General features: G+C 45.3%; 1 protein-coding gene across 2 annotated transcripts in view; it reads left to right on the top strand.

The window, feature by feature from the left end:
* The window catches only part of TGFBRAP1 (transforming growth factor beta receptor associated protein 1), a 49,509-nt gene that overhangs the window by 22,234 nt on the left and 12,932 nt on the right, over nt 1-14,343 (top strand). For both annotated transcript variants that reach the window (XM_017875032.1, XM_017875033.1), the window contains exons 5-7: nt 5,846-5,928; nt 9,526-9,867; nt 12,494-12,551. In XM_017875032.1, coding sequence (XP_017730521.1) covers nt 5,846-5,928; nt 9,526-9,867; nt 12,494-12,551 — 483 coding nt within the window. The remainder of the gene's footprint in view (nt 1-5,845; nt 5,929-9,525; nt 9,868-12,493; nt 12,552-14,343) is intronic.

Raw genomic sequence — 14,343 nt, 5'->3', positions numbered from 1 at the left:
AAAAAAAAAAAAAAAAAAAAGAATTGCCTATCTAATAGATGTATGAAAAGATGCTTTGTCTCTCATATAGAGGTATGCACAATAAGAATACACCAATACATTTTTCATTCATTAGATTATCAGAGATCAGAAAGTTTGATAATACCATACTGGTGAAAGTGGGGAAACGGGTGCTTTCAGGTGTCCTGTAATAATTTAAATTGATACAGCCTCTTGGGAGGGCAATTCAAGAATATCTGTTGACATTAAAACTTACAATTCCATACCCAGAAGTGTATTTTACAGATCTGATCACTGAAATTCAAAATAACAAGTGTAGAAAACTTTTCACTCCATTATTGTTTGTTAAAAAGCAACAACCACAAAACCTAGAGGCTGCCAGTGGGGCATGATTAAATGTATTATAGCCCAGATGGGGGCTGCAGCGCTGTGCAGCCAGGAAGAGTGTCAAGGCCTTTAGGGCTTAACACATAGCATTAAGGTAGAATAAGTTACACAAAGTGCCAGTGAGCATGCATAACATGCTACCACTATTAAAATGGCGTAACAGTATTTGCTCGTCAATACATAACATGTCTCTGGAAGACTACACAAGAAATTAATAGCACTGATTCCTTCTGGAGGGCATCTGCTGGCTGGGACAGGAATAAGAGGACTCACTGTATCCCTTTTCAATGCCTCAAAATTTGAGCCATATTGAATATATTACTTAGGAATTTTGAATTTTGAAAAGTACAGAAGAAAAAAATGCATGCGTGTGGTTAAAAGAAAAATCAAATGGCAAATGTCCTTTTCTTCCTTAGCACATCATTTTTCTCTCTAAGTCACCAGTGTTGCAATTTTTTGTGTATATCCTGCCCAAGAGAGGTTGGACCCCTTTTTTTTTTTTTGTAAATTTTGCTTATGTGTGCTCTCCCTCTTTTCTTGCCACCACCTCGCAGCCTCCTTTCCCTGTTCCCATATTTGGAATTGACCACTTTTTGGGCTTTGCATGTGTCCATTGCAGGCTTCCTTCTGAATCAAGGCTTCCCACTTTGTTTCACCAAACACTTGTGCAGGGACAGTAACAGGTGCAGGGTGGGAGGAAGGTTCTATTTTGGAAGGTTAAGTTAATTGGGTTTCTTAATTGAAGGTTTTTTCAGAGCCTCTAATATTCTAATACTTATTGTGATTCCCTAAGAGGGTATATTTTATATATTATTATATTTTTATCTTTCTGTGCACCCTCAAGAAGGGATATATATATATTCTATATATTTATATCTATATTCTATAGATATAGATACTCTATATATATATAGAAATGCATCATTTTATACATGATGCAGTTGTATTTTTATATCTACACAAGTAAGTGCATTTCAGTTTATATATTTTATATAACAACATTTACATATATAGATACACATACATACACACCTGTTTACAAATTTATTCAATCAGGATGCATTGCCTTTTTAACAAGGAGAATGCCATGGTCCTCATGTTCCACCTAATATATTTTGGGAAAGATGTTTCTGTTTAGACAATAACTTACATGGTTTTTTAATAAGTTAAAAAAAAGGGGGTTGGTATGAATATAGTTAAAATGGTAACATTCATGCCAATTTTTGTTTAGAATTTGGCTATACTTACAAGAATGATACTTATGTCTCATATATTCCTGTTTTATTCTCCATGTAACGGGGCATTATAACATGAATCTTAGTGGTCTGCCCCACGCCAGGAGTAGACTATCCTCTGTGCATTGGTAGCTGGCTGGCAATAACTGTGTTTGCCAGTTTCCCTTCTCCAGGTCTGCAGTCGATCGTATAATCTAGTCAGGGTGACCCACTGCCTCTTAGCCCCATCCCATCCCTGAATTAAAGAACCAGCCGTAGCCGAGAGCCCTGGAGAGGGAAGCTCAGGAAGGGGAGAGGCAGCCTGCTCGTGCTGTTGTCAGCACTGGCTCAGGAGTCTGCGTCGGCCCTGTGTGCCTGTTCATCTCCCCTCAGCTCCAGGGTTTACCTGGTGTGTGTCCTGTTGTGGTATTTGCAGACACATTTGGTTGTGGTTGTCACCTTTCTCAAAAAACTCTTACTATAGCTGTGAAAAATATTCTAGTCTGAGCCCACATTTGACCTATCCAGTTTTTACAGACTTGAAAGAAAGTATTTTTCTGAGTTGCAGTAAATGACTTCATTATATTCCTTATCCACGCCTCACCACTTGATGTGTTTTTGTATCACATGTGGCCTAGGAGTTGGTGTAGCCACCTGAGGCACCATGTTTGAGGAACTGGCTTTTGTCACGTGATAGTGTCAGTGCTGCCACCGTGTGGTTGTTCCAGCTGCTTGTAGGAAGTTTCCTTTTAAGATCTAATTTTCTGTAAGTCTTTCTTTCATTAGAAAAGGATTTATCCACCTCCCTCCATTACTCACAGAGATGTGATAGAATCAAGCAGACAGACCTGGAAGGTGATGGAAAAAGTTAAAGCCTGGCATTAGTTAGGAGTGCTAATTACAGGCTCAGCCTAAAGACAGAGACAACATTTATTGTGTGCTTACTGCACGCCAGGCACTGTTGTGATGGCCACACCCAACTGCACTCTCTTAATTCCCACCCCAACTCTGAGGTTGCACGATTCTGCTCCCTCTATAAAGATGAAGATGCCACGTGGAGTGTCAGAATAACCTGCCCATGGCCACACAGCTAATGACGGGCAGAGCCTGCACTCAGACCCACACATTCTGATTTTAGAGCGTTTCACCTCAGCCTCCACCACAGATCACCACAGAAATGAGAAGACTTTGGCTACTACCAAAATTCAGTAAAGGGAAAAAATCTACCTGGAGAAGTTTTTTTAAAAAAAGAAAATGTGGCAAAATATACATAACATAAATTTTACCATTTTAACTATTTTTAAGTGTGTAGTTCTGTGGCATTGAGTGTATTCACCATGCTGTGCAGCCATCACCACCCTCTATCTCCAGACCTTTCATCTTCCCAGGCAGAAACGCTGTACTGTTGAACACTAACTCCCCACCTCCCCGCCCTACACCCCCACCGGCCCTTGGCAGCCCCCATTCTACTTTCTGTCTCTATGAACCTGACTGCACTAGGGACCTCGTATCCGGGGAATCATTCAGTATTTGTCTTGTGACTGGCTGACTTCGCTGAGCACGTTATCCTCAAGGTTCATCTGTGTTGTGGCATGCGTTGGAATTTCCTTCCTTTTTAAGGCTGAGTAACATTCCATTAGTTGAAAGGTTGTGTATTTTGTTAGGCAGTGCATAGTAAGGAGCCATGAGAGAAGCTGCCCTTTGAATTTAGTGTTTGGAGGAACTGTTCTCTCCAGAAGCGCTTGTGTGATCTTTAACTTAGACAATGCAGCCTTGGAAACAGTTTTAGAAACCTTTAGATTAGAATCTTCTTCCAGTTCCTCAAATCACAAATGTTAGAAATCTCAGTTCAGAAAGATAATGCTAATAGTAAGGATTTTGACTTCAGTTTCAGCTTGCTTCCAGAATCTATCAGCCTCTTAAGCCTGGCCTGCAGCCAGGTGTTTGGTCTGTAGCCTCTGTACAGAGTAGACATAGGGTGGCTCCTCAGAGGGCTAGTTTGCTGACTTACTCTCTTCACCTGGGAATTTGCACCACTGCCTTATAATGAGGGATGAGCTGGTAATGAAAAAAGAAGCTTGGAGCTTCCACTGATGAGTTAGCTCTGGAGATAAACGGACTTTCTTGTTCTCTGTCCTTCGTACGTATTCATCCGTCTCGTCTTTTCCCTGATAGCCTACCTGGCTCCAGGTTTTATGGCCCAGGATCACCTGAGCAGAGAGCAGGAGGAGGCATCGATGGTAGTAGACAGTTTGGAAATGAGACCGTCAACTTCAGAGAACCAAGAATTGGCCATGCTTGGTAAAGTTTCTGATCAGGCATTTTTAGGTGGAATCCAGCGGTGCTTTCTGTATCATCCTGGGCTTCAGCATCCGTGATGCTTACATCCAGGACGAAGAACCTCTTGGCCTTCCCCTTCGAAGTGCGCGTGTAGCATTCCCAGACTAGAGCATAGAAAATAACCCCTTCTTGAGATCTGGAATGTCCACAAAAGTAATTTCCATTTCCCTGCAGATAGGGGAAGAGTAGATGCCATTTGAATCCTACCGCCGTGAGGAATAAATTGCCGTTCAGCTGATTTCTCCTCAACAAGCCTGGGTGTGATTGAGAATTCTTCTCCAGCAGCTGATGGGTCCTCTGCATCCCTTTTGCTAAGTGGCTGGCCTCTAGTGTTTCTGCTTTCGGAAATGTGACTGGCATTCCAGACAACAGAACTTTGCCTCACTCCCTTTTGCTTACTGTTGGGTGGCATAATTGGTTCGGTCTTTATGTCAGAAGTGGCTGGTTTCGGGGAAGAAAAATAAAGACAGATGGTAAAAAGAAAACTGAAAGGTTTAAGCAGCCTGCTTTTTCTGACGTCTCTAAAGGGATTTCTACTGGAAGTAGGTGAGGAACGGTTGCTATGCTTCTGAGAGTCCTTTAAAACTACTGTGTAGTGAAAGCTTTTTTTTTTTTTTCCTTCCACCCTGTCTTCTGGTGCTGAGTGAAAGCCCTTTGAAAAGTAATTTAAGAGAACAGGATTGATAGCATTTCGGCACTGGGGCTCCACTTCCCTTGTACCTTCAGTGGGTGACATACCAACTGCCTGCTGTGTACCTGGAAGAATCAGTGAGTGGAAAGATCTGGCCTCTGGAATCAGAAAGGCCTGGTTTTAAATCACGGTCCAACCAATTCTCACTTTAGTAAGTTGGGGCTAAGAACGTAACATCTCTGAGCAGAGTTTTTGTACCTGTAAGATGGGGATAGTGAGTGACAGTGGAAGTGGAGTTTCATACAAATGGATCAGAGAATTGATCCGTAAGCACCGACTGAATGGCAGACACTAGGCTAGTAGTGGGAGACGCTAGGTGAGTGATGTCTGTGTCGTGCCTTCACAGAATGTGTGGCTGTCAAATGGAAGGATGTGTTAGAAGGAGGAGGTGTCAAAGTCAGAGAGTAATTAAAACACAGTCTTTACTCTCGAGGCGATTAGAGCCTGGGCTATGGTGGTGGCATCTATAGGAACGGAGTGAAGAAACACGTCCAGGAGCCATTTCATATAGACGATGGGCAGGACTAGGACACCAGCCATACTGGACGGTGACGGAGCAGGTCGTGGGATCAGAGACACCACACAGCAGATTCCTAACGTGCATTCTGCTATTGCTGCATGTAACAAGAACAAAGCGGTCATGGAAATGTGGGACATAGTGGAGTAAACGTGATAAACTGGCCCCTTTATTGCAGGAGTGTCAGATGTTGGTGTGTTAGTGTGGGTTGGACATCACCAGCAGGAGATGGAACATGCAGCATTTCTGCATCTCTGACTAAGAAAGCCTGAGTGTTTATCTGTTTTGTTATGAAATGAGTTGGCCCTGTGCTCTGAGGGATGCTCTGAAAGGTGGTACTGTGAGTTCATTTCCCGAAGAGTGGAAGAAGGCCAGGCAGTTCCTGGACTGCCAGAAACACCAGGGTTGTGGATATCCATTTCAGCAATCACAAGTACAGGGACTCGTTGAAGCCCTGTGAGTTAATGAGGAGGAGAATTGGAGATCAAGGAGTGCATTTGGGAAGGATTGGAGAATTACAAAAATAAAACCATGAAGAGACAGACATATGTAATTTCATATACACCTTGTTTTTTCCTCAGCTTGTGATTTTACATTTCTGTGTTACAACAAACATTTATTTAGGGTTAGATGAATTTAACCCTGCCGTGGTGGTTTCAAGATTCGCTAAGAGATTACACCTGTCTTTCCTTGCAGGTAATGTACAGAAGAATTCTGCAGCAGGCGGGATTTATACAGTTTGCACAACTTCAGTTCCTGGAAGCTAAAGAGCTCTTCAGGTAATTTGAGGTGCTGGTAGCAAGACTGCCACCACAGCGTCCCTCTGTGGCCAGAACCTGCGTTTCCGGTGTGACGTCGCGGTGGGATGTGTTGCATGGTTAGGTTGTGCTTCAGGGGGATACGGTGGGGGTTGCTTGTGACAGCAGACCCCGCCAATGCTGGTTCCTCGGCATCACCCCTCACCCGGAGCCTTAATTTAATTGGCCTGTGTCTTAGAGTGGGAGCAGAGGAAGGGCACAGACGCTAGTCCCGTGGAGGCATCAAGATTGTTTTGCCAGGAGAAAATTCTAAAGAGCAGATCTGACAGCACGCTGAGGACCCCTTAGGAAGGCGCTGTGGTTCGCTCTTGCTTCTCTCCAGTGATTTTACAAGACGCTGTGAGTTTGGGGTGGGGTGGCGGGGAACACAGTGCTTCTGGGAAGACCTATGAAACTTTCTGTCATCCTCTAATGACCTTCAGCTCTCAGAAAGTTGAGCTTCTTTTAAGGAGGTCCCTTCTGGCACTGCAGTGACTCCTGTGCTTGTCAGACGTGCCTGTGGGCTGTGGAGTGTGTTCTCCCCTTTCCCCCGCCCACCACGCCTGCCTTACAGGCACGCCTCGCAGTCACGCCGCCTCCGGCTGCCCTTGCCCCACAGCCGAGTGCTCAGTGAGGCAGGAGTCAGCCATCCCAGGCCTTGCTCAGCACTCTTTGCAGAAGATTAAGTTAGACCTGCTATGAGAGTCTTGAAATATCCTACCCAGGCCCTGCCTTTAGAGTAACTTCTCAGAATGTCTCTCCAGGATAGATTCTGTACAGTTTACAGCTATCTAAGAAATACATGTACAGGAAGCCCCTGAATAGATATTTTCATCTAAGTAGTGACTTGAGCAGAATGCCTCCCTTGCCTGTTCTGTATAGGTGTGCTCATGACCAGCCACCTCCTTACATCCATGGTGGCTCTAATCTTTCCCTCTATGCTGGGTATTTGAGGGATGGCAGTACTGAAAAGGATTACAGTTACAAAATTGGCTGTAGAGAATGGATTTCTGAGTAAAGAAGGAATCATTCCTTGAATAATGATGCCCCATATAACCTTTTGCTTATGCAACTCTTACGTGCTGTTCTCTGTTCTTGGCAAGACCCGTGGCTTCGGGGTTTAAGTCAGTTTTTTGCCCCTTTGGACCTAGGCTCTTTTCTGCCATATCTTGTGTCAGCCCTACAGTGTTGAAGACCTCCTCACCAGGGTCATGGGTGTATCCCAAGGTGTCTTCCTTTCTCTCGTGGGTTAATCTGAAACATTAGGTGATTGTCCTCAGATGGATTCCTAGAACAGTCCTCAGATTTTGTAAGAGAATAGATGTGGGGCCTGTTATTAGGATGACGTTTCTGTACTTCGCACCTCACTCTCTTAATGGCTTAAGTTTAGATTGCTATGCTGCTTTGGTCCAAAGTGTGACTGAGAGAACAGATTTTTTTTTTTTTTTTTTTTTCATTTTGAAGCAGCATCTCATTCTGTCTCCCAGGCTGGAGTACAGTGCTGCAATCCTAGCTCACCACAGCCTTGACCTACTGGGCTCAGTGATCTTCCTGCCTTAGCCCCCTGAGTAGCTAGGACTTCAGGTGTATGCCACCACGGGACCCGGAGAATTTTTTATTTTTTTATAGAGATGGGATCTTATTGTGTTGCCTGGGCTGGTCTCAAACTCCTAACCTCAAGTCATCCTCTTGCCTCAGCCTCCCAAAGTGCTGGGATCACAGCCGTGAGCCACTATGCCCAGCCTGAGAATTGATATTTGAAGAAGACACTTCTAAGACAAAGATGATTCCACTTCCTTTTCTGTGCTCACAGCAAATGTTGCTAATAAATTGTGATTTTCTTTTCCTCGTTGAACTGGACCCGTCCTCTGACTCCTTCTCAGTGCCGTGCCGGAGGCCACAGTTACCAGCTAGTTATGGTTGATACTTAAGAGAAAATTGATCATACGTAACCTGGGGACGTGGGCTCTGTGTCTCTTCCTTTAGACAACCTGCAGCCTGTCATTGTATCAGCTAGGTTCAGCTCTTCTTTCATTCAGCAAACGTGGCCTGAGCATCTGAGCAGTGGATGGAAGGGGAACCCAGTGCCTGCTTCTCTGGCATGCCCATTCTAGCTTGGAAACTGGATGTGTGCCTTTCCTGCAGCACAGGTGCCGCCCTGCTGTGGGAGCGTTGTTGCATGGGCTCACATGAGCCAGTGGAGGAATCTTCATTGGATTCATCCTGGATCTTAAACAATGAGCAGAAACTTCTCAAATCAGGAATTGTACTTTAGATCAGGGATTCTCAGCTGTGGCACTGTAGACGTTTTCAGCCAGATAATTCTTCGGGCAGGGGGGTACTGTCTTGTGCATTACAGGGTGTTTAATGGCAGCAGCCCTGGCCTCTACCTACTAGATGCCATAGCACACCCCCACCCCAGTCATGATAAAATTGTCTCCGGGCATTGCCACATGTTCCCCAGGGAGCAAAATTGCTTTTCACCAAGAACCACTGCTTTAGGCAAGGGAACAACAACAGCAAAGGCTGAGAGGCATGAAATGTACAAATTGGCACAATAAGCAGGTCTAGTAGAAGTGTTGGGGTGTGGGAGGGATGCTTGAGGCTGAAGTTGTAGAGTAGCTTGAGATCAGTTTGGGAAGGGCCTTGAATGCCGTACTAAGAGGTTTGAAATTTATCTTATGGTTGTACAAATCATGGGAGGTCAGGAGAGGCTGAGTGAAGCGGAAGGAAGGGCAGCCAGAGGCGGAAGCCAGTAGAGGAGGCTTTAAGCTGATCAGAGCTTGGGTGAAAGAGGATGCACTGAACATCGCCCGCAGCATGGATCCTGGGTCCTTCCTCACCATTCCGTGTGTCTGAGGTGAGGTGGTCCCTGCTTCTGTTCCCTCAGGAGGTTTTCCACAGCTGGGTCTGACACTGGGCCAGGTTTGAGATCCACAGCTCCTGTTCTGATTGTAGCCAAGACGAGCAGGTTCCGAAGAGGAGATGGGAAAGGAACTGGTTGTTGCATCCCAATGTTAGGCTCTGAAATTCTACGAGAGTCCCCACAGAAATGGCCACATGAATATTTCTGTGTCTTCTGTTGTGAGATGTTGGTGAGGAAGTTGTAAGTTAATGTTTTTATAAAGTCCCTTCTTTAAGGACCATTCAACAAATCTGTTTGTAATTTAGTGCCAGGAAAATGCTGGTTTCAGCAGAGCTGTGATGCTGCCTTTGCACAGCCGCAGACGCTGATGGCGTGTTATCGCGGGTGTCGCTTTTTCTGCCTTGGTTTCCAGGCTCAGCTGGGTATTCTCTTCATCATAGGCATTTTGGTGTTCCACTCTCACGCCAGTTGTGTATGTGTCTTTCACCTTCGTCCCTTCTGTTCTTTTTTGGAGCCAGGTGGCAGCCCCCAGTTGGATGATGCTTTGCTGCACTTGCAGATTAGAACAGTCACTCCGACGTGATTACCCTGTCCCCAGCTCCCCAGCCCCCAGTGAACGTGTGCCACCGTGCACTCCCCTCCAGTGCTGTTTTGTGTGCCTATGTGTACTCTTCTCTCTTTTTGCTTCATTTAGTTTGACACTGTAATTGCAGAAGCGGCCAGCTTGATGTCCGGGAGCTGATCTCTCTCTACCCCTTCCTGTTGCCCACCTCCTCCTCCTTCACCCGGTCCCACCCTCCTCTTCATGAGTACGCAGACCTGAACCAGCTGACCCAGGGGGACCAGGAGAAGATGGCCAAGTGCAAACGCTTCCTCATGAGCTACCTGAACGAGGTCCGCAGCACAGAGGTAGCAAATGGCTACAAGGAGGACATTGACACAGCCTTGCTCAAACTGTACGCAGAGGCTGACCACGACAGCCTGCTGGACCTCCTGGTCACTGAGAACTTCTGTCTCCTGACAGACAGTGCTGCCTGGCTAGAGAAGCACAAAAAGTGAGTGCTCCCCTCCTGATACGACCAGGGTTTCCTGCCCTGCACCCTTCCTGAGGCCCTTTGCTGGGGAGATCCTCGTGAAGTGACTTAGCCTTAGCCAGTGTGATGCTGGCGTTCCCAAGGACCTGTAGGTGACTGCCACGAAATCATAGTGACAACAGATGCATGTGTTCCTCAGATGCCCTCTCTGTCACCACCATCGGGGCATTTGTTCTCACATCCATTCTTGAATGATCTGGAGTACAATTTGGAACTAGTAATGGGCTTTGTGAGTAAATGAAGTTATTTTCCTTTTTTTTTAATTACTATTTTTTTTTGAGACGGAGTCTTGTTCTGTCACCCAGGCTGGAGTACAGTGGCGTGATCTCGGCTCACTGCAACCTCCACCTCCTGGGTTCAAGCAGTTCTCCTGCCTCAGCCTCCCAAGTAGCTGGGATTTCAGATGTGTGCACCACGCCCAGGTCATTTTTGTATTTTTAGTAGAGACGGGATTTCGCCATGTTGGCCAGGCTGGTCTAGAACGCCTGACTTAAGGTGATCCACTTGCCTCACCCTCCCAAAGTGCTGGGATTACAGGGGTGAGCCACTATGCCCGGCCATGAAGTTATTTTTAATCTCCTTTATAGTTTGCCTCGTATTCACTTGTGGGAGATGCCACATGTTTATTGGTAAAATTTACAGTGCATTTTAGTTACTGACTACTGAATTGAATAGACAGCTAGATAAACAGATTCAAAGGGAGGCTTCTTGATCTTGTTGATACATGGTATGGTTTTAAACTCTGCCTTCCTCAGCTGGACATGGGGGTTCGCGCCTGTAATCCTAGCATTTTGGGAAGCCGAGGCAGGCAGATTGCTTGAGCCCAGAAGTTTGAGGCCAGCTTGGGCAACATAGTAAGAGCTTGTCTCTACTAAAATTAAAAATTCAGCTACTCAGAAGGCTGAAGCAGGAAGATTGCTTGAGCCCAGGAGGTTGCAGCTTCCGTGAGCAGTGATTGCACCATTGCATTCCAGACTGGGGACAGAGCTAGACCCTGTCTCAAAAAAATAAAAAACTGCCTTCCTTATGTGCGTGAGTTAGTAGATGGCCTTATATATCGTGGGCTGTTAATACATAGTGCCTGGCTTGGTTGGGGCCAGCAGCTTCTCCATTCTGGGCAGCTAATACTTAGCCTACCCATTCTAGGCCTCAGTTTTCTTATCTTTGAAAATGAGAGGGGTTGGGTGATCCCTCAGCTCCACTTAGAGAACACGATTTTTTTTGGTCTATGATTTTTGTGAAGGATTCGAAATGACAAAAGCGTGGATGAACTCCCACAGAGGCCCTGGGGTCACTGTGCTAGTGCCTGAGATGCCAGAGCCTTCCACATGGGTACTGGCCTTTTCAGCAGTTTCCATAAGCCACTCGGATATGCTATGGAATCAGTGTTAGTTTTCTCAGGAGGCAGAAAACACACTGCCACTTCATGGCAGTGACAAGGGATGGTGGGATCTGTAGAGTCGGCATGACTTTCCAAAAGGTTAAGGAAAAGAGAAGGATTCATGTGGATGCCCCAAGATCTTGAGAGTGTGCCCTTGGAGGGAAGAAGCCTGACTTCTCGCTGGTCAGCCTACTCCAGTTTCCTGCTGGGGAGGCGGACCAGGAGTGTGGCACCCTTGCAGACTTCGGGAAGGTGCTGAGGGCTCGCTGCCCAGGCAATGCCAATGCTATTGCCAATCTTTTCCATTTATAGGTGAGGAGTTAGAGGCTGGGGAAGTTAACCTACTTGCTCAAGGTCAAAGAAGCTGGAGTTGAAACCCAGGTTTTTGAACTCTGGGCACTCTCTCCCAGGACGCTCCCTGACTCTGTGGTCTGCGAGGCCCGGACACTAGCCCTTCCTGCTGTTCCTCACGTCTGAAGCCCCTGCCCTCCTTCTCAGTCACTGCTTAGGCAGCGTAGCTTCTGCATATTCTTCTAGTACCTCATATGGGTTAATAGTAGTAGACCAAAGACATATGAAATTATATTAACATTTGAAGCAAATCGTAAAGCAATTCCAGATGTGATTTTCCAGAGTTTACTTTTCAGCTCATCTTAGACTGGAATCAGATTCTTTTGGAAGCTGATAGAGCATATATTTTTAGTATCATAAGTAAATATACAGAAATGAGAATCCTTTGGTTGGTTGTTGTTGAACTACATGGGCGCGCACGTGCGCACGCACACACACACACACGTATATTTTTTGAGACAGGGTCTCACTCCATCACCCAGGCTGGAGTGCAGTGGCACAATCAGGGCTCACTGCAGCCTCAACTTTCTGGGCTCCAGTGATACTTCTGCCTCAGCACCCCAAGTAGCAGGGACTACAGATGTGTACCCCACACCTGGCTAATTTTTTTGAATATTTTAATAAAGATAGATCTCACTATGTCGTTGCCCAGGCTGGTCTTGAACTCCTGGGCTCAAGCCATCCACCCACCTTGGCCTTCCAAAGTGTTGGGATTACAGGCATGAGCCACTGCACCCAGCCTGAACTCAAGTTGAATAGAATATGGGGAGCTGGGAGTGGGGGGTGTCACTGTGTGAAGGTCGCCTCCAGGAGCTGAGAAACACAGGTTGTACTTACCACGTTGTCCTGTTTCAGGTATTTTGCACTTGGACTGCTCTATCATTATAATAACCAAGACGCGGCTGCAGTTCAGGTGAGTCTAGTAGCGTTCCCACGTGATTTAAAAATCAGCACCGTGTACGTAATACTTAGTGTTACTTTAAAAAAAATTCACAAGTTGACAGAGACCACTTTTGCCTGATCTACACCCTTTTATACAGAACAGAAATGATTCTGTTTTAGAAAGTGAATTCCTGGAGGAATGTTGGCCAAGAGTTTTCTTCTCTTTGTCTTTCCGTCTCCTTGAAGAACATTATCAAGACTGAGTTTTTGAAAACTTAAGAAATGAAAATATGATTTCTCACAGGGTCACAGTATATCACTGCCCTTACCAGAAAATGTAGTCATAGTATATCACTGCCCTTACCAGAAAATGTAGGCAGTGAATGACAGTTGGATTTATCATTTCCACTGTTAGTGACGATCAGTGTTGCCAGTGAGCTGGGTAAGTTCTTATCCTTGGGTCACCTGTGACAAAACCACAGCTGGTGCACACCAGCCCCTTGTCCAAGGCCATGCATCCATGGTAGATCTGAGATCTGAACCGTGCTCCATTGGCCCGGCAGAGGTCCTGCACCCTGATCGAAATGGCATCGATTTATTAGCATTGTCACATTTTGTATCTTATGTCTTGCTACTGATCTTGAGAAAAGCCTTATCTCACACTCTCAGGAGACTTTCTCCCCTTCATTATTCGTTATGCATTTGTACTGCACCATGTTGTTTCCTGGTGTGCCCTTTTGCTTTATTTTGTGAGGGGCCAAGGGCATTAGCCATATTCACCAAGCTCAAGTCAACCTCATGACTCTGGCAAGGCTGAACACGTATTTAGTGTTGGATTGGTTTGTGAGACTATTGTGGTAACCTGATTGCAGAGCAGAACAACAGCAGCAATGAAAAATGGGGTGGGGTGAATTAACATGTACCCAATGGCCAAGAGTAGATTTGGGTGTCAATGATAAAATTTTCATTTTCAAAAGCCTGGTGTTCTCAGAATTACAGCTTTATATAAGTGTAGTAATAACCTTAGCAGAGCTGTAGAGAGATAGATTTGCAAACTTGAAATGATATGGGATAAATCTCCATATGTGGTAGAATTTTATATATACTGGCACATTTCAAGGTATGTGTGATTATTTGGTTTGGGGAATTCTGTGTTGAAGAAACGAGTATCATAAAAAGTGTTCATATGCTGACATCAGAATTCCAGAATTCATATGCCACGCCTATTTCTCTCCTTCCTTGTGCTGTGGCTTGGAGGGGTGGTGTGGTGTGCGGGTAGGTGGGGCATGCCGTGCCGGTAGTGCAGAAGGAACCCATGCAACCATCATTCTTTCCACGCCCATGCGATGCTGCCTCGTTTCAGGGTCCTGAAAGTAAGCTTCACTTAACATGGTAGAGAAGTTTCTGGCTGAAAAAGCAAAAGGCTTTTATCACTGGAGTCTATCCTGAGCCCCCTATGCAAAAGACAGTGGGAACTCAGGGGACAGCGTCACCAAAGCTTTTTTAAAAGCACAACATCTGCCTATCACAGTCCAAAGGAGACTTCAGAATCAAGAATGTCTGTGACGAAGAAGATGGAAACAGAGCCTGGCTTGTAGGTGAATCTTCTCTGTGTCAAGATGTTATCAGAGACTGTTCTGTTTATTTCATGAAGATACATTTTTAATGTATTCACCTCCCTGCATAAATTCTGTTTACTTTGTTATTGAGAAAGAAAGAAAAGAAAAGAGAAAGAAAGAAAGAAAGAGAAAGAAAGAAAGAAAGAAAGAAAGAAAGAAAGAAAGAAAGAAAGAAAGAAAGAAAGAAAGAAGGAAAAAGAAAGA

This window comes from Rhinopithecus bieti, unplaced genomic scaffold (assembly GCF_001698545.2).
Source record: "Rhinopithecus bieti isolate Rb0 unplaced genomic scaffold, ASM169854v2 scaffold_8783, whole genome shotgun sequence".
Classification (NCBI taxonomy): domain Eukaryota; kingdom Metazoa; phylum Chordata; class Mammalia; order Primates; family Cercopithecidae; genus Rhinopithecus; species Rhinopithecus bieti.
This window is presented reverse-complemented; position numbering and strand designations above follow the sequence as displayed.